Here is a 25,187-nt window from a genome sequence, read left to right as displayed (position 1 = left end):
GGACATTTGTAGTTTCTCAGTCTATCCTTGTCCATAGACAGCTTTCAAGGTAAGGCAACAAATAGTGAATTTGAGTGAACTATCCCTTTAATGTAAAGTGTAACCTTGTTTTTTTTCCTCCCGAATATACTAGCGTGTCCTTTCAGGGGTGGTTACATGGACAGGCTGTGAAGACATTTCTAAAGATATTCATGTATGCTATATCATTGGCAGTTATCATAATGTGTTAAATAATTAAATTATCTTACATGAAAACAAATGTCCATGTTCCATATTGGAAAAATAGGGAAAACATTTTGATATTCATAAGCAAAGTGCATTTCATTAACAAATGATTAAAAGATAAGATGATTGGATGTTGAGTGAATTTAAGAAGGAAGAACATATCAAAGAAAATGGAATGAAATAATTGCAGGCTTGTTAGTTTAAGGAGAGGGGGTTAACAATGACATAAGCTGCTTTGTTATGCCATCTTTAACACAATACCTCTTTAGATTTGTTCTGCAGGTCTTCAGCGTCCTTTTTCAGTTTTGCCTTCTCCTTTTCTAGAGCAGCAATGGCTTCGCGTAAATCATCAGCCTCTTTGTTGCTGCTCAGTCTCTCAACCTCAAGTCTTTCCACGACAGTCATTTTCTCTTTGGTGGCTAGCTCTGTCTCATGGAGACGGGCACTGATTGTATCTGCCTGCTTCTTGAATTTCTTAGCCTCGTTCTCAGCTTTGGACTGGGCATCACTGAGTTGGGAAACCTTGAGTTTGAGTTTCTCTGCTTCAGCTGTGATTTCCAGCTGTCTCTTGCGTTCTGCTTGCAATGATTTCTGGAATCCCTCAGTCTCTTCCTCAAGGCGCTGTTGCATTAGTTTTTTATCCTCAAGCAGCTTTTGGGCCTGCTCTTGGGCCAGGTCTTTCTGTCTTTGGAGCATCTCAGCCTCAGCCTTCAGCTTAGATGCCTCCTGGATGGCAAGCATTTTCTCCTTAAGCATCTTCTCTGCAAGAGCTCTCTGCTGGGTGAGGTCAGACTCAGCGATCTGTCTCATGTGTGCAGCCTCCTGGGCCTCCACACTGAGTCTAGCAGCTTCCTCTGCAAGCTGTTTCATATTTTCAGCCTCCTCAGCCAGGAATTTTTGAGTGTTATCTCTGTCCTTTTTGATAAGACGCTGGTTTTCCTGCTCAATTCTGAGTTTCAACTTAGCCAGCTCCTCCATTTGAATTTTGACTTTGAATAACTCGTCCTCCACCTGGGCCTTTTGCTTGACGGCATCAGAAACCTCATCCTTTAAGCGATGCAACTCCTCATCCAAGAGAGATTTTTGCTTGTCAGTATCATCCAGCTTCAGCTTGACCTTTGTAAGCTCCTGTTCTACCTGGGTTTTTTGATTTAATGTTTTCTCTGCCAGCTTTTTGTGTTTTGCCATCTCAGCGTCGGCATGTTGTTTCTGTTTTAGCGCAGCAGCTTCTGCCTGCCCTCGTTTGGCAGCTTCAAACTCAGCCTCCTTTCTCAGCCTTTCAGCATCCTCTTGAGCTTTGGCTTGAATGGCGGCCTCCTCTTCTGCTGCCTGTTTTTGGCGTTCTGCATCCTCAGCTTTTTGACGGAAAAGAGCAGCCTCTCTCTCTGCCTTCTCCTTGGCTGCCTCTGCCGCTTTAGCTAGCATTTTAGCTTTCTCATATTCCGCTTTGAGCTTTTGCTGTGTAAGGTTATCCTCCTTCTGTTGGACGAGGACACTTTGAACTTGTTGCTCAGCTGCACTGCATTTCTGCGCTGCCTGTTTGGCTGCGATGATGTGTTTATCTGCCTCTTTGTCAGCATCATCTTTCTGCTTTTTAGCTTCATCTGCTTTCTTTTTGAGGCGTGCCACTTCCTCCTGGGCAGCTTTGCGTTGTCTGGCTGCTTCCTCCTCTGCAGCTGTGATCTTTTTCACCTTTTCCTCGGCTTCCCGTCTGCGTTTCTCCTCCTCTAGGGCAAGCTTTCTGAGTTTCTCTGCCTCCTCCTCAGCCCTGAGTTTACTCTGTTGTGTTTCCTCTGCAATGTTTTTGAGTTTATTCAGTTCCAGCTCCAAATCAAGCTTTCCAGATGATGCTTTTTCAAAGTTGAGCTTGAGAATGCGAATTTCCTCCTCAACAACACGTCTCTGTTTGAGAGTTTCATCGACAAGTGTCTTTTGTCTCTCCAATTCAGTTTCAGATGACTTCTTGAGCAGAACAATCTTCTCCTCAATATCTTGCTTATGCTGGGTGGCCTGGTCTTCCAAGGCTTTCCTCTGGTAAGATTCATCTTCAGCATGACGTCTGAGTCTCTCATTCTCAGCCTCTTTTTCTTTGAGGGCAATTTCAGCCTCAGTTTTCTGACGAGTTGCCTCATTGATGGCAGCAAGCTTCTCCTTCAGGATCCTCTCAGCTTCTGCTCTCTGACGAGCGGCCTCCTCCTCAGCAACTTGTCTCTGACGCTTCGCCTCTTCGGCGATGGCTCTAAGCTTGGCTGCTTCCTCAGCAAGGTCCCTCATTTTTGCCACTTCTGCTTCAAGGAGCTGCTTACTCTTTTCAGTGTTAGACATGGTGTCCTTTTCAGCCTTGGATTTGAGCTGCAAAAGTATATCCATTTCACTCCTAACTTTGGCCAGTTCGTCTTCCAGCTGTTTTCTTTGTTGCTGTGCTGCGCTGACTTCATTTTTAAGGCGGTAAAGCTCATCATCCAGGAGGGATCTCTGCTGCTCTGCGTGGTCAAAGTCTGCCCTTAGCCGGATTAGCTCCTGCTCTGCAGCAAGTTTCTGCTGAGCTGTGCCCTCTGCCAGCTTCCTCTGCCTCTCCAGCTCTTGCTCTGCCATCTCCTTTTGCTTCAGGGCGGACTCCTCAGCTTTGGCTCTCTTCTTGGCCTCGCGTTCAGCATCATCCTTTTGTTTCTCAGCATCCTCCTGGGCGAGACTCTTTTTATGAGCTTCTTCCTCGGCCTGGAGCCTCAAACGGAGGGCCTCGTTGGCCTTCTGCCTCCATTTCTCCAGCTCCTTCTCAGCCTCCTCCCTGGCCTTGTCTGCCTCCTCCTGTTGCTTCTTGAGACGCTCAGCATCTTGCTGCAGTTGGAGGACGGTGCCGTGCTCTTGTTTGAGGGATTCCTCAAGCTTTGAGGTCTTTGCCACAAAGGACATACGTTTGCTCTGGAGCTCAGCGGCAGAACTCTTCTGCATTGCCTCGTGGGCAACCTTGATCTGCCTGTCCTTCTCCACTTCAGCTTGTTTCATATGCTTCTCAGCCTCCTCAGCTTGCTTTTTCAGCTTTTCCAGGTCATCCAGAGCCTTCTGCTTTTGCTTGGCAGCCTCCTTCTCAGCCTCAGATTTGAGCTTGAGCTCTTCCTCTGCCTTGCGTTTTTTCTGGGTTTCCTCGTTGACCTGTTTGCGGAGCTTCTCAGCCTCCTCTTGTGCAGCCTTCCTCAGCCTCTCGGCTTCAGCCGCCTTTTCCCTGAGTTGCTTGAGCTCAGTCTCCGCTGTGGACTTCTGTTTAACGGTGGTCTCCAGTTGGATCCTGATGATACGGATCTCCTCCTCAATCTTGGATCGACTCTGAAGAGCGTCCTCTACCTGTTGGCTCTTTGACTGGATCTGCTGCTCTGAGAGGTTTTTGAGCTCATGCAGTTCGAGTTGGATGTTCTGCTTTTGCTTTTCTGCATCTACAGCAACAACTTCTCTCTTGCTGACTTCCTTCTGCATCATGAGCTTCAATTCTTGAGCCTCTAGCTCAGCCTTGGCAATGGCCTTTGCGTGAGCTGCGGCCAACAGCTTCTGTTTGTCTAACTCGGCCTGCATCTCTGCCATTTTTTTCCTGTCTTCTGCTTTGCTTTTCTCTGCAGCTTTCTGTATTAGTGGAAGCAAACGGTGAAGAAAATATTAAAATTAAGCATGACAGGTTATGTTAGGTAACACTTCACCATAAGTTGTTCTTATACCTGGGTAACAACACTGTAGTTACTAAGTAATAACAGTGTAATTACACAGCTATAAGAGCAATTTTAATGAATTGTGTTACCAAATGTTAATGTTAATAGTTAGCTCAAAGAAAGACATGTTTAGAAGAACATTCATAAGGATGATGTTAAACTCATGATGCATGTTAAAGCAAGTCATCTTACACAAGGCAATTCAAGAAGCTGTATGGATGATGATCATGTCAAAATAATGTATGGAAACAAGACATCACTTCACAACACAGTGAGGAACTCATATGGCATGCCACACTAGCACAGTTCAGTAATGTACAGAATTAAGTTGCCCTTTTACCTGTGTAGTAGCTATGTAATTACTCAAGTTACAACATTGTATTACAATAGCAGTCACTTTGTAATTGCAATAGTAGTAGAGTTGAGTGGTTAATGCCATTACACAAGTGGTATAAGGACTGTTCATTATTCAATTTCTGTAATCACAAACTGCTCAACTACATAAACCATGCAATTACAAACGCACTATACAACAACATGTTAATACAACATTTGTACTAGAGTAATTACATATTTTATACACAGGCATGTTGGAACACATTTCTGATTAACCATTTTCAAAACCATTCAATAAGGTGAAACATGTTTTAGATAAAGACAAGTGAGTAATTTACTTTTAGCTTGACATTATTATATTAACTATTTTAAAACACTGTCAATCAATGACTTGCAGTTAGATAGTAAGGAATATTTAATTATACTGTTAAACAAGTATTAACCAAAATGCAGAGGGTGCTTTAAATCACTACTATCTATTAACAGAGCAGAATACATATGTAAAGGAGAAAGCAGGGAGAGAGAGAGACAGCAAGGATATCGTTTGAAAATATAGACTAGGAATGGCAGCTAATTGCCATGGTGATCATTGGTTAGCATTGGTAAAGGTGTCTATAAACTATACTGCTAGCTATAGTATTTGAACTTTGAAATTTGAAAAGTGGTTTCAGCTAAAGAAGCATGAGGATAAACAAGACATGGAAAACATGTCATGCAAGACATGGAAAAAACAAGACATGCAAAACAAGCTAATATTTAAATGCTTGATAGTTTTTATGAATGATCGAAGCCAGAAGGTATGGTAGTAGGGTAAAGCACATAATGGATAGAACATCTACGTATATACTGTAATAGCATAGTGGATTATTTACCTCTTTAACTCCCAAACAAGATAAGCATTCATCATGACAAAGCACTGGCAAGCAGTTAAGAGGAGCAAAGAAACAAACCAAACGTTAGGGTCGGAAAAGAACGGGAGAGATTTGTGTTAATCTGAAAAACGGAAAGTTGAAGAAGTTGATCATGGCAATCAGCCTGAAGCACACAGTGAGAGATTGGAATCGAAGGGAGAGTGGCCAATGTGAAGAAGACATAGTGAAAGAAAGACCCCCTTTTGTGACATAATAATGGCACACCACGATAAATGAATGGAAATGAATAGGCCAACACAAATCAATCATGTCCTAATCGAATGTGTTGTTCGGTTTTATAGATGCGTTACATTTTGACTGCATAATCAGGATGCTCTCTAACGTTTGCTTCAGACTGAATGTTAACTCGTCATCAATGCATCTCCTTCTCCCCTGTATTTGCTTTCTGTTTAACTGATACTACTGTAAGTCATAAGTTCATTTGAGAACCGTGATTCATGATTCATGGCACTTGGATTATCTTTGGCAGAACGTCCGTATTTGCTGAGAGCTCTGTTCTACTCTACGAGACAGGACGGGTGCCCTAACATCCTGCGCGTACAGTTCAGCAGCATGCCAGCGTTCCTCCACTGAGGCATCCAAGCCATACTTCACATCAACACAAAGTAATGTCAAGTCACCCATACATTAACTTGCAGTGTGTGTGTGTGTGTGTGTGTGTGTGTGTGTGTGTGTGTGTGTGTGTGTGTGTGTGTGTGTTACTGGTTGTTGTTGTTGGTTAGAGTTAGTTAAGTGCATCTTAGTGGGGCCCAGTGTGCTGTCACGCACCTCCTCGTCCTCAAGGCGGCGCTGTGTGTCTGTGATGAACTTGATGTACTGACTGGTCAGAGTCATCAGCTCGCTGTAACGAGTCCTGAGTGTCACATACTGATAGAGGGTAAAACAAAAACAACAAAAAACGTTGATTAGCCTCATCTCAATATTACAAGCAGTTGTCAAGGAACAACCTATCACATACATCATTTTGAAATAACTTTCAGGTTTGTACAAGTGGCACAAACCTCCTGAATGATGTTATCAGAAGCAGACTCCATTTTGGTTTTCTTCAAGGGGGAGGTGAGAGGCTCCACCTGCGCCTTGTAGGCAACCAACTGAAGTTCATAATCCTGGGAACAACAAATGGGAGAGTTACACGGCGCTCTCATAGAGCATGAATAGAGTTCAAATCTTTGGTGCGGGCTGGACAATAACTTATTGCAGAAGTAATGGGCTCCATGTTTGTCAATGAAGGTTTCACTTGCTTACCTTGATGGTGTCGATATATCCCTTGGCATATTTCTGACACTCGTCAACTTTCTCTTTGTTTTTCTCGATCTCTTCCAAGAGTTTCTGTGGTGGGATATAGAATCAAAATAAATCCTGAAGTCTGACCTTTGAGCTTGAATTGTAGAAAACATGAAGCTAGTATACCCAAAAATCGGATAAACAAAGCCCCTACATCAGTGCAGTGTTGGCAGTACAGCCGTGTATAGTAATGGGCTGTTAATCTACCCTAGAACACAGCACTACCTTCTCCTGGGCGAGTTGCTCCTTCAGAGTCTTGCTGTCACCGATATGCACGGCCTGGATCTTCTCCTGCCTCTGCTTGGCGTCGGCGATCCAGCGAATCAGCCAGTCGTAGCTCTCGCGGTAGTACCCCAGCTGGCGTCCCAGCTGCTCAAGCTCGCGCTGGCGCAGGTCGACCTGGCCGAAGACGGCCGCCCAGCGGTCCTGGAGGTTGGAGAGTTGACGGCGGTAGTGGTCCAGCTCGGCGTCACGCTCGCTGTGGACGCGAGACATCTTGTCGCTGACCTTGGTGGCCTTCGCCAATTCATCCTCCAGAGAGTCAAACACAGGCTGTTCGGCCTCTGCCTCAGCGCGCATTTTCTACAGCGAAGACAGGAGGGCAGTGTCAGTATAGAGTTAGTATAGGGAATCAACTCAAATCACGTACGCAGTAGGTGACATGATATTTGCTTAGAAAGTTATATTTACAAGTGTCCAGAGAAGTTATGCAATTTCTATGTCACAGATTCTTATAATAATATAATCTTTCTTTTTAAGCTTTATTCCATATCATTCTAAAAAGAGAACAAACTCATGGGCCTTGGCAGTCTCGAAATCCCTAATGAACACCACACTGTTGATCAATGTCCCAGACCATGCGTTTCTAATGCATTAAATATAAAAATCGACTACACAGCCCTGACAGGTTTGGGCTGGTCATGTTTGAGGAAAGGCTGCGTGTTACAACAGATGCTGAGTGTTCCGAACCGAACAGAAGCCCATTTGTTCAGATGAAACATTAAACAGGGAGGAGAGGAAAAAAGAGAGTAATGCCCAGTGTTGTTCACCTTGAGCTCGCTTCGGTAAGTCTCCACCTCCTTGACGTCAGAGGGCACCTGCTCCACCTCACGGAGACGGCCCTCGTACTTCTTCAGGACACCCTCGGCCCCCTGGGTGTTGCGGATTACCAGGTCCACTGTTTTCAGCCTGGGGGGCGGGGTGAGGAAAAGTAAAAGGGCAGAGGGGGAGAGTTGAGAGAGGCATGAGAGAGTTAGGAAAACGTTTTAATTTCCTGCTGTTTTGTAATAGAATGTTGTTATATGACTCCAATAAATGGCACTGCACCTACAGACAGAACACGGGGGGTAAAAAAAGTATCTGGAAAAAAGACAGTTTGAAATCAACTCACTTCTCCAGGTAGACGGAGGAGAGGACATAGGCGTGGTCCATCTTCTGGACGGTGACGTCGAGCTCGGAGCGAAGGACAGGAGCAGTGCTGGACTGCTGGGAGGAGGAGGCCAGGACCTCTTCAGTCTTCACAGCCACTTCACCGAGGTCCTTCTTAATGCCTTCCAGCTCCACCTGGACTTTCTGTTACAGGAGAAAAAACAAAGCACGTGAGTACACAGGGCAAAACAAAATAATATTAACAACAAAATAACTCCTCTGACTACGGAGTTCCACAGATCATCGCAATGCTAAAATAATCAAACTAAAGACAATAAAAAGGAAATACTCTATGACATAACACCATCTCGAAAACATGTCAATAACCTCTGTCTGGCGTCTCTGTGCCAGTAGCTGCCGTGCGTGGCGTGCCCCCAGCAGAGAGCCGAGCCCCACCAGGGCCAGAGCCGGCAGGGTCCAGACGAGCTGGAGCAGCAGAGGGTGCGCCAGACCCTCCATCGCAGAGAGACTCAGAGGACACACTCAACCCTGGCTGTTTTTCTCTCTGTTTGTGTCATGCATGCCCTCTCTCTCTTTCTCCACTCTTCCTTACCCGCTCTATGCCCAGCAGGAGACTAGCGTCAGCCCAAGGGGAGAGGTTGAACTTGGCATTCCATTCCCACCCTCCCTCCCTCCCTTCCTCCCTCCCTCTATTTCTACCTCCGCCCCGCCTATCCTCCCTTCCAATGAGTCATTGCCCCCCTCTCTCTTTTCTGCTTGGCTACTTGGCTCCGGTGCAACCTGCTATCTCTCGGCTTTTTCTCACATTTGCTCTGCTTCACTAACCACCTCCCTCCCTCCTTCTCTCTCCCTCTCCCTCTCCCTCTGCCTCTCTCTCTCTCTCTCTCTCTCTCTCTCTGCCTCTCTCTCTCTCTCTCTCTCTCTCTCTCTGCCTCTCTCTCTCTCTCTCTCTCTCTCTCTCTCTCTCTCTCTCTCTCTTTCTCTGTGAAGGGCTTTGTTGAGTTGGTGGTGCCAGCCTGTAGCTTGGTATCACATTTTACAGTGCTCTCCCTCACTCATCAGTCTCGCTTATTATGAGATAACTACATAATGAAGGTTATGCGGTTGTGTAATGGGCAGTCGGCAGACTACCACTCATCTCTACCCAGACATAGTCCTAGGTTCTACTGTTTTACCTCATACTGTGTCGTTTACCCTTGTTTTTTCGGGTTGACTGAGAACATACAGTGTTTTGTTTTGGAGAAACAACCTGGGGAAGAGGCCTATCAGGGTGTTGTGAATAAGCCTATCACCTTACGGATGCCTTTCAGAGTGATTTCGGTACCTTTTGGTCTGTGGTCTTCTGAGCACAGTCTTTGAGGGCGTCCTTGTCCACGGGCCGGCGTATGCGGGCGACGGTGCGGTTCTCACAGTCCTCTATCCTCAAACGCAGGTCCTTGATCTGGGTGATGTAGGTCTTAGACACAGACTCGTCGTATTCCCCTGTAGGCAGTATGGGCACAGGTTAAAGACTAATCGGGAATACAGTGGCATCTGAGCACAGGGGGAGGCCGGTGGATAGAGAAATCGGAGGACAGGACTCATTGTAATGCATGGAATGGAACGAGGACGTGTTTGATACCATTCCTCGTCCCATCCGATGCATTACAATGAGCCCTTTCTTCTTCTTCTACCTCCACCCGCCTCCCCGGCTGTGTGTGTGGATGTGTTGTGTTCCTGTATGACAGGGTGTGATGAGCACTTTCACTTGTGTCCTCCAAGTCTGTATTTGACACTGTAGTCTCAAAGCGGTTTGTACAGATATCCCGTGGGTGATTCAACGGTGCATCCATGTGCTCCTCTGACATGCATGCGTTGTGTCACACAGCTTGATATGCATTCACACAAAGCATAATACACTCGCCTCCTTCCTGTACCTTAGCAACTACACTGTGCAGTGATACGACTCCTTTTAGCGTGACACAAAGCAAAACACAGCTGACAAAACACAACTCACTAAGTTTATTTTTTGTCTAAAGCATTGTGTACTACTCCAGCCATTTTGGAACTGTAAGCACGGAATAGATCAAATAAGGCGAACACCATGCACTCACTGCAAGCTCTTACAGCTGTCAAAAAAGCAGAACAGTCACGGTGAACTCTTGTCAGTTGATGGGGGTGAAGAGATGACAAGACAATTGTGACAGCAGCTGGTGAAAGCGGGGAACGAGTCGGCAACCAATCAAAATGTTCAGACTTTTGTTGAGAAAAATTTAAATAAACTTCAAAGTTGTTGAAAATCAATGACACAATCGCTAGTCAAGCCAAAATATAGCAATTCAATGGATTCTGTGAGTCATCCCCACTATTGACTATAACACTACTTTACATTGTTAGCAGGCTCACAAAACAAGCTGTGTTAGTTGACTAGCGATTGTGTCATTGACTTTCAACAACATTGAATTAAATCACATTTTTCAGAATAAAAGTCAGAACATTTGGTTGCCGTCTTGTTCCCGCTTTCACCAGCTGCTGTCACAATTGTGTTCATTCTTGATTATCCCCATCTATGGGTCCAAGAGCATGGCCGTTCACTGCCCGTGTGAGCTATAGCTTAGCTAGCATGTCACTCACCTTTCTTTCTAATAACCACTGTTCCTGAAAGGTGAAGTCCACAGTTTAACCCAATGTTGATGAACTTGAGTACAGTAACAACGCTTCGCCTATCACCCCTAGCTCCACATATCAACTCTTACAGAAGGGTGTTTGTTGGTGGTATTTAGACAACACCTATGGTTGTCACCCTTAGAATCAAGAGAGATTGCATTTGCTCATGACTGCGTAGGGGTCAAACTCACCTTTCTCGACGGAGCGGAGCAGGTTTTCGTAGTACTGGGAGGTCTTGGTGTAGTCCCCTTCGATCTGCATGCGGTCGTCTGGGCCGAACAGCTGAGAGTCCTGGCTGTCACGCATGTAGTCCTGGTAGTGGAGCTCTAGGTTCCTCATGACCAGCCTGTGCTCCTCAGCCTTCATGGTCTTAAACTACAGAGGGGGGTAGGGAGGCGAGAGAAAGAGGAGAGGAGGAGAAAGAAGGTGAGATAATCCTAAAACGTGTTCAACGTTCACAAACTTCTAAACTTCTGATGAGAGGGATCGACTGAGTCCTATTCTAAGTCATTCTGTTTATGTGGTTTATTTGTGGTCTATTGGTGCACCTGCTGGCAGTTAGCTTTGATTAGATTACCCTAGATTAGATTAGATTAGATTCAACTTTATTGTCATTGCACAGAGTACTGAGACAACGAAATGTAGTTTGGCATCTAACCAACAAATATTGGCATAGTGCAAAATACATGATATTGTAGACAGTGCATGGTATTACAGTATAAGGCATTACAGTGAGTATAAATAAATGAATATAATAAGTGAATATACAAGATGAATGTCAATATGATATGTACAGTTGAACAAGGGCAATAGGTCTTGAGGTATGTTACATATATAATTAGAGAACAATATAAATACATATGCAATGTGTAATCAAGCAGTAATGCAAAAGTTAAACCGATTAAATCCAACATACCAGTAACTAAGTAATTAGTAATTACCGTAGGAATATTTGTTTGTTTGTTAATCTACGTTTGGATAGCCATTGTCCTTAGCTGTGAAGACTGACTAACAACTTCATGTGCAGTAATCTCCTTTGGAGGCCTTGGAGGCTCCTCTAATTCAATTAATTTACTGTGTTTACATGAAAGTTGTTAATCTGCCTGGTCTAAATATAACTGAACTTGAAACTCAACATCACCGTGACGTTTTTAGGAGGAGTTAGGGGGGATTTCTTGACACTGGGTCACGCAGGGTAACCATTAACATCACATTCAATCTGTCACAGTTCAGGGTTCAGGGACAATTCTATTCTATTTTATACAAAAATAAAATATTGTAATGCTGGAATAAGTATTTTCTAAATACATTTCTGACATATAGGTCAATGATGATCAACCACAGACAGCTCATTGACCAGACTAGTGTCCTCATGCTATTGTGTTGGGGTCTCACAATGGTGATGTTCCAGGTGCGTATCTGCTGGATGTCTCTCATCAGGTAGGACCAGGACAACAAACTCCTCATGTCCACATGTAGTCTCTGCCACAGGACCATCATCGACTGGTGTCCTGTGTCCAGACTAGGGTGAGGAGGAGGATGGGGGAGAATAGAAGAGACAGAGAGAGAGAGAGAGAGAGAGAGAGAGAGAGAGAGAGGGAGAGAGAGAGAGGGGGGGGGGCGGAGTTATCCTACGTTATAGAATGTGTATGTTGTCATACTATAAATGATCAATAGATAACATTTTCCAAACACGATCTGACAATGGAATGATGTGTTTGGGGGTAGGACCCTCACCTGGACACACTGTCCACAGCCTCCTTGTTGACAGGCGGGACGAGGAAGCAGACGGAGGGTACGATCGACTCGTGACCCGAGCGGTTCAGAACCTTCCACTTGTAGGGCTGGGAGTTGTTGATGAGAGCACACTCCTCGCCCTTGTGGACCGTGATCTGTAAACAGGTATACCATGAATAAATAGTCGTCTTAAAAAAATGGTGGGGCGGTTTTCAGGACACAGACTACATCTGATTCTGGACTAGAAAGCGAATGGTCTCTTTAATCCAGGACTAGGCTTAATCTGTGTCTGGGAAATTAGTCCAAATACCCTATTACCCTTTACAGTATAGCTATTCAAGACCATCTATCTGATGAGGTGGCAGCAATGGTTACCTCCATCTGTTTGAAGTCACACACGGCCTGGATGGGCAGTTTGCCTTTGATGGGCGTGGTGGGGTTGCGAGGCTTGAGCTGGATGACGGTCTTGGCTCTCTTGTTCAGACCGGCCACGTGAGTCTTGAATTCGTTCAGCTTCTCCTTCTCCTCCTGATGAACGGAAAATGATTTACCATTGGATCACTCAATTATCATGTAATAGTAACATATTAATACGATGGTGGTACTTATTACAGTGTAGCTACACAGGAATAGGGTTACCCGATCATGCTCCAGACGTACAGTAGAAGGGCCTAGAATAAAATAGGACTGGCTATCCCATCTCCTACATTGCGGTTCTTCCGCCTATGACCAAAATGTCTTGGAAGGGACAGTGTTGTTGTATCAACAAGGCCTTGCGCAGCATCCCTAGGATGTCCTACTGCAGCCACACATACCACAGCATCCTGCAGCAGGTCCTCCAGACGCGTGGCGGTGGTGGAGCGGTCACAGGTGTACTTCTTCTTCATGGTCTCCTGCATCTTCTTCATGGTCTCCTGAGCTTCTTTCACGTCGGTAAAGAACTGCAAGCAGAAGAAGAAGAAGAAGAAGAAGAAGAGGAATAAGGACTTGGGACTGGTACAATGACACACTTCCTGATTGTCTCAAGTGCCCAGGACTGTTATTGATCTGAACATGGAGGTTTGTGTGACATGTATGTTTCTGAATGAGTATAAATCCTCCAAACCTGGTAATAGGCAGTGTTTTCTTTAAGGTGAGCCTCAATGCAACAGCACAGCTGAAGAAGCCAGCTCCACTGAGTCTGCAGGGCTCCTGTGAAGGACTGAAAGTGTAGAAAGAAGGAGGACACGACAAGTTAAAAATGCATAAAATCCCCCAAAGTAAAAAGACTAAATTGTTGTTGGATGTAATGGCCACCAGGGGGTGGTGTGATGCTCACCTCGACTGTCTTTTTGCCAGGATGTCCCTCTTTCATAAGGCGGTCTCCAGTGGACTGGATTTCATTGACCTTCCTCTCCCTCAGCTCGAGCTCTCGCATCAGACCCTGGAGAAGTGCCATCAATTACTAATCGTCCAGCAGTCATATCAACAATTATCCCGGAGGGCGAGAACACATATTTATCTATTGAATATTTCCAGCTATCTTTTTTTCAAAGTTACCGTTTTCACAATGACCTCAAATGAACACAGGAGGAGCGCTTGGTTCCCACAATGGAAACCCGAGCTGTTTCGACAGCATCTCCAGTGAGCTTATAGTTGTTCGTTTGCAGAGTTTTGACGGTTTTAAGTGTGACCCATCTGTGACGTACCGAGTAGTTGTCTTTCTTTGCGGTCATGTTGGAGTTGTTGTTGCTCCAGTCGTAGTTGACCTCCTCCTCCTCTTTGTCGTTGAGCCACATCAGCTCCTTGGTGGCGGATACGACGAAGGCGTGGAGCGAGTCCAGGTTACGCAGGCGAGACTTGGAGGAGTTCTGGGAGGGTGGAAGGCACAGAGAAAAATATGACATATTTTATCATATCTGTGAGACAAAATGAATATCACTCCAGGTGACAGTTTACGATGACAGAATTTGTTTTCCATCAAATAAACTACATTTAACCTCAAAGAAAAAACGTTTTTTCGGATCAAGATCAAGTTCTCACCAGCAGCCTGGCGTACTGAAGGTCCAGCTTGCCCAGGTATTCTCTGTATGTCCCCTTACTGATCGGGGAGAGCTGGCTCTGAGGGACACAACCAAGACACACAGAGGCAACATCAGTGTAACCGTTGAAAACAGTGGATCTGCTGTACATTAGCATTTTAGGATGAGAATGAAATAATGCATCCATTCATCCATTTCCTCTGATCTAGTAGAAAAATGATAAGATGTCAAGTTGATACTCATTCATGAGGGACATGAAATGCAAAGGTGTATGAAATTAAAGCTAACACTTCACTGATTCATATTTCACCTTTGCCCCTCTCTGGTCTAGTACCTCATCGGCCTTGGCCCGTTCGATCTTGGTTCTGAAGTCCTCCACGGTCTGGTGCAGGCCGCGGTGGCTGCCCAGCTGAGACTCCACGGTGGGCAGGTCGGAGCCCCACTGGGCCTCGTCGATGCGTCTCTGGTTCTCCTCCACCCAGGCCAACAGGTCCTTGGCGTAGCGCAGCGTGACGTCGTCCAGCTCCGGACGCACCTTCATAGACGTCTGCTGGGTCATGGACTGGTTCATGGTGGACTGGTTCATGGTGACCTGGGTCATAGTGACCTGGGAGGTGGCCACGGTCTTCAGGCGCAGGTTGTATTCACTACGCAGGTTCACCAGGCGCTCATGGAGGCGGTAGACTCTGTGGGAATAAAATCACTATTAGATTCGTATGATGGGTCTTTTATCTCTTCTTTTACAGACTTCTCTACTGTACATAATGCGACTATACTGCATGACACTACAGTATCAAAGTATCAAATCAAATCACACACCGTAGGTCATTGCTGCGTTCTACAATATTTCTATATAGAGTATGCTTGGAAAAAGGCTTGGAAAAAATGCATGACACATAAATACAAAAACAATCTAGTCAGCTGGACAAAGCACAATGTTTTTGCTCAACAACACGTCTTATTCAATTACCCCTGGTCATGTGAAATGTACTTCTCCATGACAAGAGGGACATACGGTACAGAGTAAACTAGACTGAATCAACCCGAGCCGGACAAGTCAAAAAACCTCACCTGCGGTACATCTGTTCAGCCTGCAGATGGCGCCCATCTTTAAGCAGTTGCACGTCGTTGAAGAGGAGACGGATCATGCCGTCAGCTTTGTCCAGGTCCCTTTCGACCTCAGCTGTATGCTGCGCAGGCTTCCCTGCACTGAGTAGACGGATGTCCTGGAAAGAGAGAGAGAGAGGGGGGGGGGGGGGGGGCAAATATACACATATCAATCACCAGAAGCATGACCTTTAAAACATTCCCAAGGGTGAGGGTTAGGGTTAGGGTTAGGGTTGATAAATAGCTGCCATGATTGACAGCCAAGTATAGTGTATAAGTCCTCCACGCTGGGGATTTCATGGCTTTCCAAAGCCATCAGAGACTCTTAACATCTTAATTTAGCAGCTAAATGTGGTAACCGTGCCACTTTAAAATAACACTTTGTGGCCCAGTAGGAATGGGGAAACTACTTCTGACTGGTGTAGTGTGAATGGTGATGACTAGACACAGACCAGACACGGCTTGAATGAGGCACTGCCAACAAAGATGACTGGCCTGTATGTGTAATTGGAGCATATGACCGGCCGCGATGAGTCACCGGAGCAAATTACCGGGCTGTTAGCATGATTGTCAACAATGTCTATTCCTGAGTGACTTCCCCCGCACTAGCCCAGATCTGTATGCTTCAGCCAGCTTGTCTGAATGTTAGAAACAGGGGCTTAACTCCAGGCCCCCCCGAAGCCCATCCCCAACCCCAGGCCTCTCTCTGCTGTCTGGGAGTTAAGTGTTCCAGGACTCACCGTCTGCAGTAGTGTCTCCAGCTGGTTGAGCTGCTCCTCACACACACCAGACTCCATCTGGACTTTGCTGACGATCCTCTGTAGTCTCTCTAGCCTGGGGGAGGAAATCATAACATTAACACTGATCTGGGAACAGTTAACTCGCTATCTTGGAAAGGCTTTTGAAAACATAGAATGAACAATGAAGGAATCACCTGAGTGACATCATTTTAAATAATGAACATCAACATACACTTCAAGACAGAGAAACACCAAAAATAATGACAAAAGCTAAAAAAGGCAATTGCTAAATCTAAATAGGCGCACACACGCAAACACACACTGGCAAGAAATCTCCAAACCTCTGAGTCGGAGGAAGCAAGTACACTAGTCCGTGAGGGTCAGCCATAAATGCCATACTCCTACTCTCTCCCCTGAGTAAAACCCCAGGTAAGTGAGACGCTTCTCACAAGCCATCATGGGAAATCTCTCTGGGAGGCGACGGTGATGAATAAGACGCATGTCCGCGTTGTGGCAGAATGAGCAACACAAATGGCTGTGTTGCTCATTCTGCCATTCTCTGTCCCGTGAACAAGGCTGGCCAAACAGCTGAATGGTTTGCTCAACTCAGACCAGAACAGCAAACCAGACAAGACGTCATGTCTTGTGACAGGAACCCAGCCCACTGCAAAACAGTGCACGCACACAAACATGTACACACGCATACACACACACACACACACACACACACACACACCACACACACACACACCACACACCACACACACACACACACACACACACACACACACACACACACACACACACACACAAACACCACCACATATACTGTATTGATAGTACTTTTTTTTCATGTCATCTAATTAGGAAAATACCCATAAAACTGTCAAAATGTTTGTAAAATTCCCTAACGTAGGGCGGAATATGGTAGAGATCATGACGCATCCGAAAATTGCTTTTTATGAGGAACAACATGTAATCAAATTACTGCTAGAGATGCAACAAGTTGGAGATGTTTTTCCCTTTTTTCCCATGTTTGTAATGCCGCTGATGAAATGGCTGATGAAATCTATCACTTTCTGTGGCTTTCTGTTTCCCATCACGGATCACTTTTCATTTCCATCATAAAGTAAGTCAAGACATCTGAAGTCATGCATGAAGAAATCAGACATCATCGTATCCAAGCCACTAGGAAAGGAAACCGCAGGCCTTCCAATGCCGTTACATGACAACGATTATAGACAACCACAGCCTTAACCGTTCAATCAGGCGCCGGCGGCACAGAGGCAAAAGCAGGGTTTCACGGACTAACAGAGTTATCCCGGATGCCCTGATGTCACCCACACAATCCATGAGTCAGTCCTGTCTGACAATGACATATTCTTCCCTTTCCTCCTAGTATTTCTTCTAAAAACATAATCAAACGACCTACCTCAAATCACTTTAAGAGAGCGGAGAGGAGAGGAGAGCAAATGTACATGCAGATGACAACATATTATAGAGACCGAGATAACATAGACATCGAGGGGAGGCTGGTAGAGACATCAATAGAAGGACGGGCACGTTGTTATGCATGGAACAGAATGGACCAACTCCTCATCCCATTTCCTCCTCCACCAGCCTCCACTGACAAGACATACACAGCTTCATCCACTCACCTCTCAAACTCTATCCTGAGCAGGCGTTCTCTCTCTAGGATGGCCACGTGCAGACGTCCCCATTCCTTCTCTACATCAATGGGATGGTAGCCTGGGGGGACCTTCACCTGTCCAGCATGGACCGCACTCTGAGGGGGGGGGGGGTAGTATTAGAATTAGAAAATAGAGGAAGAGAATAGAAGAGAAGAGAGTAGATTCAGCTCCATTGCTTACCTCGAAGGACTGATAGATGATTTTGGAGCGGTGCTTGTCTGATTCCTTTGCGGGCAGTTCTGTCTCTTTGAACTTCAAAAACTGACGCCACAGGATCTGAGGGAGAGAGAGAGAGACACACACACACACAGGATGAAGGGAAATTCAATTCAATTCACTTCAAGAAACGTTACTTTTTCCCCAGAAGGGAACATCTTACATGGTTTAGTATGTAACTAGAGACACGATGTACAAATAATTTGGTAAATCGAAAGCTCTCTAAGCTCTCTAAGGCAAAAGATGAAGCTTAAGATCTTCTAGAATGTCTGCAGTGTCTTTCAGTGTTGCTTCACTTAGGTACTGTATGTCACGCAACAGTGTGCTGTGATGTTTATTATGATTTATTTTTTAATCCAACTTCAAATGATCCTGATTTGTGAAGTCGGGGGGAGCATGAAGATTCATCACACCAATAGTTAACCTGCTTCCATGTTTTTATCTCCGTGACATGATCGTAAGCTTATTATATTAAACATGTTTTCCCAGGACCTCATGTCCACATGGGCTCACTTACCAATATAATGTGCAGAGACATGAAAACAAAGCAATTAGATGTCCTAAATATACCTAACCTTATTTGCTCATTTAGATGCTGAAGAGTGAACTGTACAAACTAGGTCGTAGACCTAGAATGAATTCATTGATTGAGGAGATTAAGTTATATGAATCCTATTTTTAGACCGAATCCAGTCTACCAGATATGGTCATACTGAATAGTATGATGATTGATGTATAGGTTGATTTCAATCTATCCATTCATTTTGTATCTGGTATCTGACGGTCCCCTTTGTCTCCGGAGAGCACGTTTGAAGGCACGCAATATTCCAGATCCAGAGCTACTTCTCTTCCAGTGGGGGAGTGGCAGAGAGAAACCGCCACAGAGGATTTTAGGTTGAGTAATGTCTGCCTTCAGGCTGTGTTTCTCTGCTGCAGAACAGAGCTTCTCCTCCCAGGTATGAGGTTGGCCCAACACAAGACCTCATGAAAGACAATTACACCACCCAGCCCAATTGACATACTGTAACCGGTCTATTTGATCTGGAAGCCAATGGAAGCTGCCTACCTTGGAAGTTTGTCATAATCACGTAACGTCATTCAAGTCAATGACAATAAAAAAAGGCATGCCAGGTAACGTTATAGCTTTAGTCTAACAAAACAAAAAGACTTGAACCACGAAGGCGGAAATGTTGTAAACATGATCCGTAGAAATGCCAAAAGAGAGAAAACATTTCTGGCTGTACTTTTAACCTCTATCTCTCTTGTATATAGGCTATACAATCAACATGTCACAGTCACTCTGTCCTCCGATGCTACTGTAATTTGTGGTATGATAAGCGATATCACTCACCTCTATCTCCTCATAGCTGGCAGGGAACTTCCTCTCTTCGAAGATGATGACATGGTGGCGTATCCACTGCAGCAGGATAGTGATCAGCTCGTAGTACTCCTGCCAGCGCAGTTCCAGCTCCTACAGCAGAAACACACACACACACACACACACACACACACACACACACGCACGCACGCACACACAGAACAGAACATAGCATGACTTTCTCCTAAAAAAACAGACAGAAGAACTCTTCTCTCCACATCCAGGAGAACTCACTAACTCACACACAGCATTCGCTTAATTAACTGTCCACAGGAAGAGCCTTGTACAGCTGAACAAGGGGTAGTTAGTAGGAGAGAGAGAGAGAGAGAGAGAGAGAGAGAGAGTAGGGAGAAAGTGTAGACCATACTGTAGGTGTGTGTTTGTGTCACATGGAAGGACAGAAAGAGAGAGTGACTAGCAAAAACATTTTACATTTCTTTTAACTTCGGAAAAAGAAAAATCAATGAGCTATCGATAAAAAGCAGCAAGTTGAAACAATCGAAGACGTGTGGTAATATGTGTGGTTTTCTACTGCGGTGTCAGATAAAATATGCTCTGGGATGTGACCCAATGGTCTTGCCAGAGCAGTGAAGTAAACACCACAGGTTGTTCATTTCCTGTGGTGAGATTGAAGATCACAGGACTTGTCTCGCAAGTAGCAACTTTAAGGCCACAATGGACCTCAGGGTAAACCAGAAATCTGTTATGGGTTCAGTCACATCTGCTCCGAAATCTGGTCCTTTTGATTGATGGATACAATGGACCAATCATTTAGATTTGATTTTCCAATGAGGCGGGGTTTAGACCACAAGGAGGCGCGTGGAGTGGTTCGAAGGGGGGGGGGGGGGGATTCTCAACATTCATCAATACCCATTAGATATCTGTCAAAGAAGCAGTAGACAATCTTATTCAATCACTTCCATGTGTCGTACAGTAAGTGAAACTAGACTCACGTTGGCCTGGACACCACCCTGGGCATCGGGCACGCGGGGCATAGCGTCATACAGGGAGGAGACGTAGGTGATGATGGACTTCTCATCAGGGTGTGTCACGTCAACGTCTGAGGAAGGAACCAGACATTACAACACATTCTTAGAGTGTTTTTCGTCTTCTTCTTCCATTTACTATAGCAGACAATTCAATATGCATAGCAGCGTTTATTTATTCAACCTTTATTCAACCAGGAAAGGGCCATTGAGACGCAACGTCTATTTTGCAAGGGAGAGCTGGCCAAGAAAGCAGCAATAGTCAATACAACATTACAACAATGAAAATCGGCATGATATGGCCTACAGAAAACATGAAAACTCTTCCTGAAAAGAGTTTTGGGTCAGAGTTTTAAACTCATTTAGGGGCACTAGTGGATCTACTGTAGGTGAAGCATACCTTGTTAGCTACTGTATTATAGGCCTTCAGTAGATGCGTGATGCACTACCACACAGACTACACACACAAACTAATAACCTCACCAGAGTGTGGCCCAGCAAAATCTGCAAAGAGGGAATCACATAACAGTCTGTTTCTGTCTGTTTCTCTTCTTTTTTTTTTTTTTTTTTTTTTTTTAAGGGGACGAGATCAGTGAAAAGGGATCGGGAGGAGACATTTCACGGATTCGGGACTGGGCCAGACAGTGTTATCCATGATGGCTGTTCCCAGTGAACCAGGGTGTTGAGGGTGTCTTACCCTCTGGGTCGAGCAGACGGGTCACTCCCAGGTCCTTCTCTGCCACGTTGAAGGCCTGCTCCAGGTTCTCCACGTTGGTCTGGCGGAACACTCTGCTCATGTCGATGAGTCTGGGCCTAGGATGAGAGGGAACACAGCGACGGGACGTTAACCACGTGTGTCACGGCCCAACGGCAACGTACAGACAGAGGAGGAGGAGGAGGAGGAAGACGACATACTGTGTAGGGACAGCATATCAGGGGAGGCTGGTGGAGGTATACATCAGAGGACGGGGCTCATTGTAATGCATGGAATGAGGAATGGTATCAAACACGTTTTTGATACCACTCATTGTTCTGTTGTATTACGGAATGGTGTTGAAAGTGCTGAAATCTAACCCACTCATTCATCATATACAGTATATATATATAGCATATATTTCATATATATATATGATTGCGATTTATCTGTCTGTGTTTATAGACTATTGGAGATCTGTAGGAGCAGAGTGAGTTAATGACTGAAGGTGAAAAGGTACACCTGTCTGTTCTGTTAATCCTAATAAATCAAAGGGAACATCTGCCTGGTGCCTCGTCTCCCCAGGCTGTCCCAGTACCTCTGACACATCCCCCTATAGCTGCCACGGGAGGAATGTGATATCGGGTAGCAGCAGAGAACCGAGGGGAGTCACGCAAAAAAAAAAAAATCACATAACTGAGCACGCCCACTCCTCCTATCCTGGCTCTCCTCTCCGGGAAAAGGAGGGAAAGATAAGGGAGAGAGTGATTTCGACAAACGCATACTTGTACGGTCAAATAGCCGCGGGCCATACAAGCTCCTTAACAGGAATACCACACACACACATATTAACATTTAATATGTGTGTGTGGTATTCCTGTTAAGGAGCCTTAGCATTCCTTCACCATCGTCAGTCCCAACAAGGACAAGAAAAAACGTCTTTTGACAAGAAAAAAAACTTTAACCTCTTCCCATAAAGTTGATACGTAGCCTAGTAGTGCTGGTTACAGCTACATTATTGTATCTCATATTGTAGCAACATGCACATTCATTCTTATATTCAAGATATTCACATGATCCTGATCTACACTACTCTGAACTGAAACATCCAAAGAGAGAGCGAGACACAGAGAGAGAGAGAGAGAGAGAGAGGCGTAGAGCATAAGCGTAGACCCATACAACTCTTTGACGTGGAGGGTGGAGCGGACAGCGTAGTGGTCTCCAGGGCTGGGTGGCGACTCTGAATCCAGATAGCGCTCGCTCATGGCGCGTTGTCTCGCTAGTTGCCTGGACCTTGACCATCCCTGCTCCTGGTCCCCTGAGTGGGACTCAGAGATGGAGCGGGCCCCTGGGCTCTGGGAGGCTCGTCCTGAGTCCGAGGAGGAGCCCTCGGAGGGGATGTCCTCACACAGCATGACCACGCGGTCTTCCGCATCGCTGAACGAACCCGTCACACTGCCGGACAAGCTGCCGGAGCTCCGCTTCCTCTGCTTAAAACTAAGCTTCTTCTTCAGGCTGTGCAACATGGTGTGTCCTGGGAATTGTAGTCCAGCAACAGACTGGTTTGCTCCTTAGTTAGTCCAACAGGTGAAAATGTTGCAGTTAACAAGCCTCTGACCACTCTTCCCTGCAGACAGATCTCATCCAAGTGCCGAGTTCTTCAGTAAGACATGTTCTCTGATCTTCAAGTCATGTTATTCCTCTCCTGTGGTGCAGAAAGCCTCCTAGTGGAGCAGGGGGGTCACTACGGCCATCCCTTCTAAGCTGACATCCCAGCTGCAGCCCACACTGTATCCAAGCAGACGCTCCACCGCCGTCAAGTGTCAACTGGTCCTAGGTCACTGTAGCTCCTTACTTCCTAGAGAGACAGCGTTTAACCATCCAAATCGGTAGGTCAATATAAAAAAAACATCCAAGAATGTTCTGGATAGTGCCAACAGGTTGCTGTTGGAAACAGAGTGACTCTGCGATGCTCCAGTGATGAGTGAAGAGGGTTACACTGTAACAGTAGACTGCTACAGTAACTCTGCCCTCTACAACACACCCCCTCTGCCTTTATGAAACACAGCCACTAAATACACTGCCCGAGGTGTTCCTGGCACACACAAGCTAGTTACCTCTCTCTCTCTCTCTCTCTCTCTCACTCTCTCTCTCTCACTCTCTCTCCCCCTCTCTTGCAGGTATGTGCTCAGGTTTGAACTAACCAGCGCCTAGGGGCATCTCTTTCTTCCTTTTCAGAATCGTTCTTTTTTCCCTCGAGCCACACCTTGCTGCTCGCTAAGCAATTACCTCTCCCTTAACTAATGTCTCTCTTTTCTCTCTCTCTCTCTCTCTCTCTCTCTCTCTCTCTCTCTCCCTCCCTCTTCCTCTTTCTCTCTGCTTGTTCTGAGGCCTTTCTAAAGGATATTAACAATAACAACAACCGGACGTTTGGTGTTTTTCTCCTCCTCCTTCATCACAGTTGTGATGTGTTGTGATCAGTGTCAGAGACAACACCCACCTGTGGTATTCCAGGCCTAGGGCCCTGACAGGTACTGGTTAAACTGTGAGGCACTCATTCACATGTCTAATGGGAACATGTCTGATGGGAGCAGCCTAAAACCTGTATGATCAAGCACAGCCAGGAGAGATCCGAAACAGGCATCACAAGTGCAAGAGGAGAAGCGACATGAACAGTGAACTTTGGGCAACGGAGAGACACAGCCAAGCCAAGCCAGGCTGTTCTTGGAATATATCATTATCAAACACTTAAATGACAGAGACAGGAATCCAGTACATTGTTTTTGACCGACGACAAATTGTGATGTTTTTCAAGAGGGTAACGAACTGAGGTTGATTATAATTATATTTGCTATACTTATTTTAATTGGGGGACAATTACAGCAAACTGCAACGCTATCATTATTGTGTGGATAGATAATGTTTTTTGCTCGTTTATAGCAAGCAACATATTCCCCACTACAGTGGTCTTTCCCACTATAGTAGTCACAACGTTACTAACAAGCAAGTCAGGACACGCATGGCGCACAAAAAAATTAGACATCTGAAAATATGGCAATGTCCCATTCCTGTGCCAATCTGCTCGACATCATATACAACTTCACCTCACTGCAGTCATGTGTCGCAACAAGCCCTGCATCTCTGAGCATACCAGTGACACCAAGACAGTAAACATGAACACTCAAAGAACACACTTTGGGATGACAGCAAATTCACAACCACTGTGATTCTCGATGCGACAACTACTAACTCTTTTGCACAGAAAACCACTATATAGACCGCCTGAAATTCTAGAATGTGATATATGGAACTTTCTGATGTTTCAGGGAACACGTGTTGAACACTATCTAAGCTATTGATAGCTATTAATAATAATAATAATAATAATAATAATAATAATAATAATAATAATAATAATAATAATAACTTTTTATTTGTATAGCGCTTTTCCTGCAAACGTTGCAGCTCAAAGTGCTCCAATCATTATATAATATAATAATATATAAATAATTTAATAATTTAGTAATTTAAAGGCAATATTAAAAAGATGGGTTTTTAGTCTTGACTTGAACATATTTGCTGAGGTTAGGCACGTACAGTGTTGGTCCAGTGTATGTAGATGTTGAATGGAAGTAAGTGTGAACTAATTGGTGATCTGAACACAGTCTAGGGCTAGGCTATAGACATAAGTCATAGTTACGTGAGGTGATGTACAGTGGTGTTGAGCAGTGTACTGGTGTTGAGCAGTGTGCTGGTGTTGAGTGGTGTGTTGAGTGGTGTGCTGGTGTTGAGTGGTGTACTGGTGTTGAGTGGTGTGTTGAGCAGTGAATTGGTGTTGAGTGGTGTGTCGAGCAGTGAATTGGTGTTGAGTGGTGTGTCGAGCAGTGAATTGGTGTTGAGTGGTGTGTCGAGCAGTGAATTGGTGTTGAGTGGTGTGTCGAGCAGTGAATTGGTGTTGAGTGGTGTGTCGAGCAGTGAATTGGTGTTGAGTGGTGTGTTGAGCGGTGTACTGGTGTTGAGCGGTGTACTGATGTTGAGTGGTGTGTTGAGCAGTGTGCTGGTGTTGAGTGGTGTGTTGAGCAGTGTGCTGGTGTTGAGTGGTGTGCT

General features: G+C 45.2%; 1 protein-coding gene across 1 annotated transcript in view; it reads right to left on the bottom strand.

Moving 5' to 3' along the window:
- Positions 1-25,187, bottom strand: part of LOC308166341 (plectin-like) — a gene marked incomplete at its 5' end in the record, with an annotated part of 109,855 nt that overhangs the window by 8,524 nt on the left and 76,144 nt on the right. Inside the window, 25 exons of the mRNA XM_080540610.1 lie at positions 487-3,840; positions 5,960-6,058; positions 6,193-6,297; positions 6,437-6,520; positions 6,701-7,057; positions 7,525-7,663; positions 7,866-8,047; positions 9,189-9,346; positions 10,702-10,885; positions 11,906-12,032; positions 12,248-12,402; positions 12,623-12,775; positions 13,063-13,188; positions 13,353-13,448; positions 13,566-13,670; positions 13,936-14,097; positions 14,270-14,347; positions 14,603-14,954; positions 15,340-15,494; positions 16,116-16,209; positions 17,774-17,901; positions 17,987-18,082; positions 19,374-19,493; positions 20,354-20,460; positions 21,084-21,199. Coding sequence (XP_080396736.1) covers positions 487-3,840; positions 5,960-6,058; positions 6,193-6,297; positions 6,437-6,520; positions 6,701-7,057; positions 7,525-7,663; positions 7,866-8,047; positions 9,189-9,346; positions 10,702-10,885; positions 11,906-12,032; positions 12,248-12,402; positions 12,623-12,775; positions 13,063-13,188; positions 13,353-13,448; positions 13,566-13,670; positions 13,936-14,097; positions 14,270-14,347; positions 14,603-14,954; positions 15,340-15,494; positions 16,116-16,209; positions 17,774-17,901; positions 17,987-18,082; positions 19,374-19,493; positions 20,354-20,460; positions 21,084-21,199 — 6,832 coding nt within the window. The remainder of the gene's footprint in view (positions 1-486; positions 3,841-5,959; positions 6,059-6,192; positions 6,298-6,436; positions 6,521-6,700; positions 7,058-7,524; positions 7,664-7,865; positions 8,048-9,188; positions 9,347-10,701; positions 10,886-11,905; positions 12,033-12,247; positions 12,403-12,622; positions 12,776-13,062; positions 13,189-13,352; positions 13,449-13,565; positions 13,671-13,935; positions 14,098-14,269; positions 14,348-14,602; positions 14,955-15,339; positions 15,495-16,115; positions 16,210-17,773; positions 17,902-17,986; positions 18,083-19,373; positions 19,494-20,353; positions 20,461-21,083; positions 21,200-25,187) is intronic.

The sequence above is a fragment of the Nansenia antarctica genome, assembly GCF_963989245.1.
Source record: "Nansenia antarctica genome assembly, chromosome: 10".
In the NCBI taxonomy this organism is placed as follows: Eukaryota; Metazoa; Chordata; class Actinopteri; order Argentiniformes; family Microstomatidae; genus Nansenia; species Nansenia antarctica.
The sequence above is the reverse complement of the archived record's forward strand: the minus strand, read 5'-3'. Positions and strand labels throughout refer to the sequence as shown.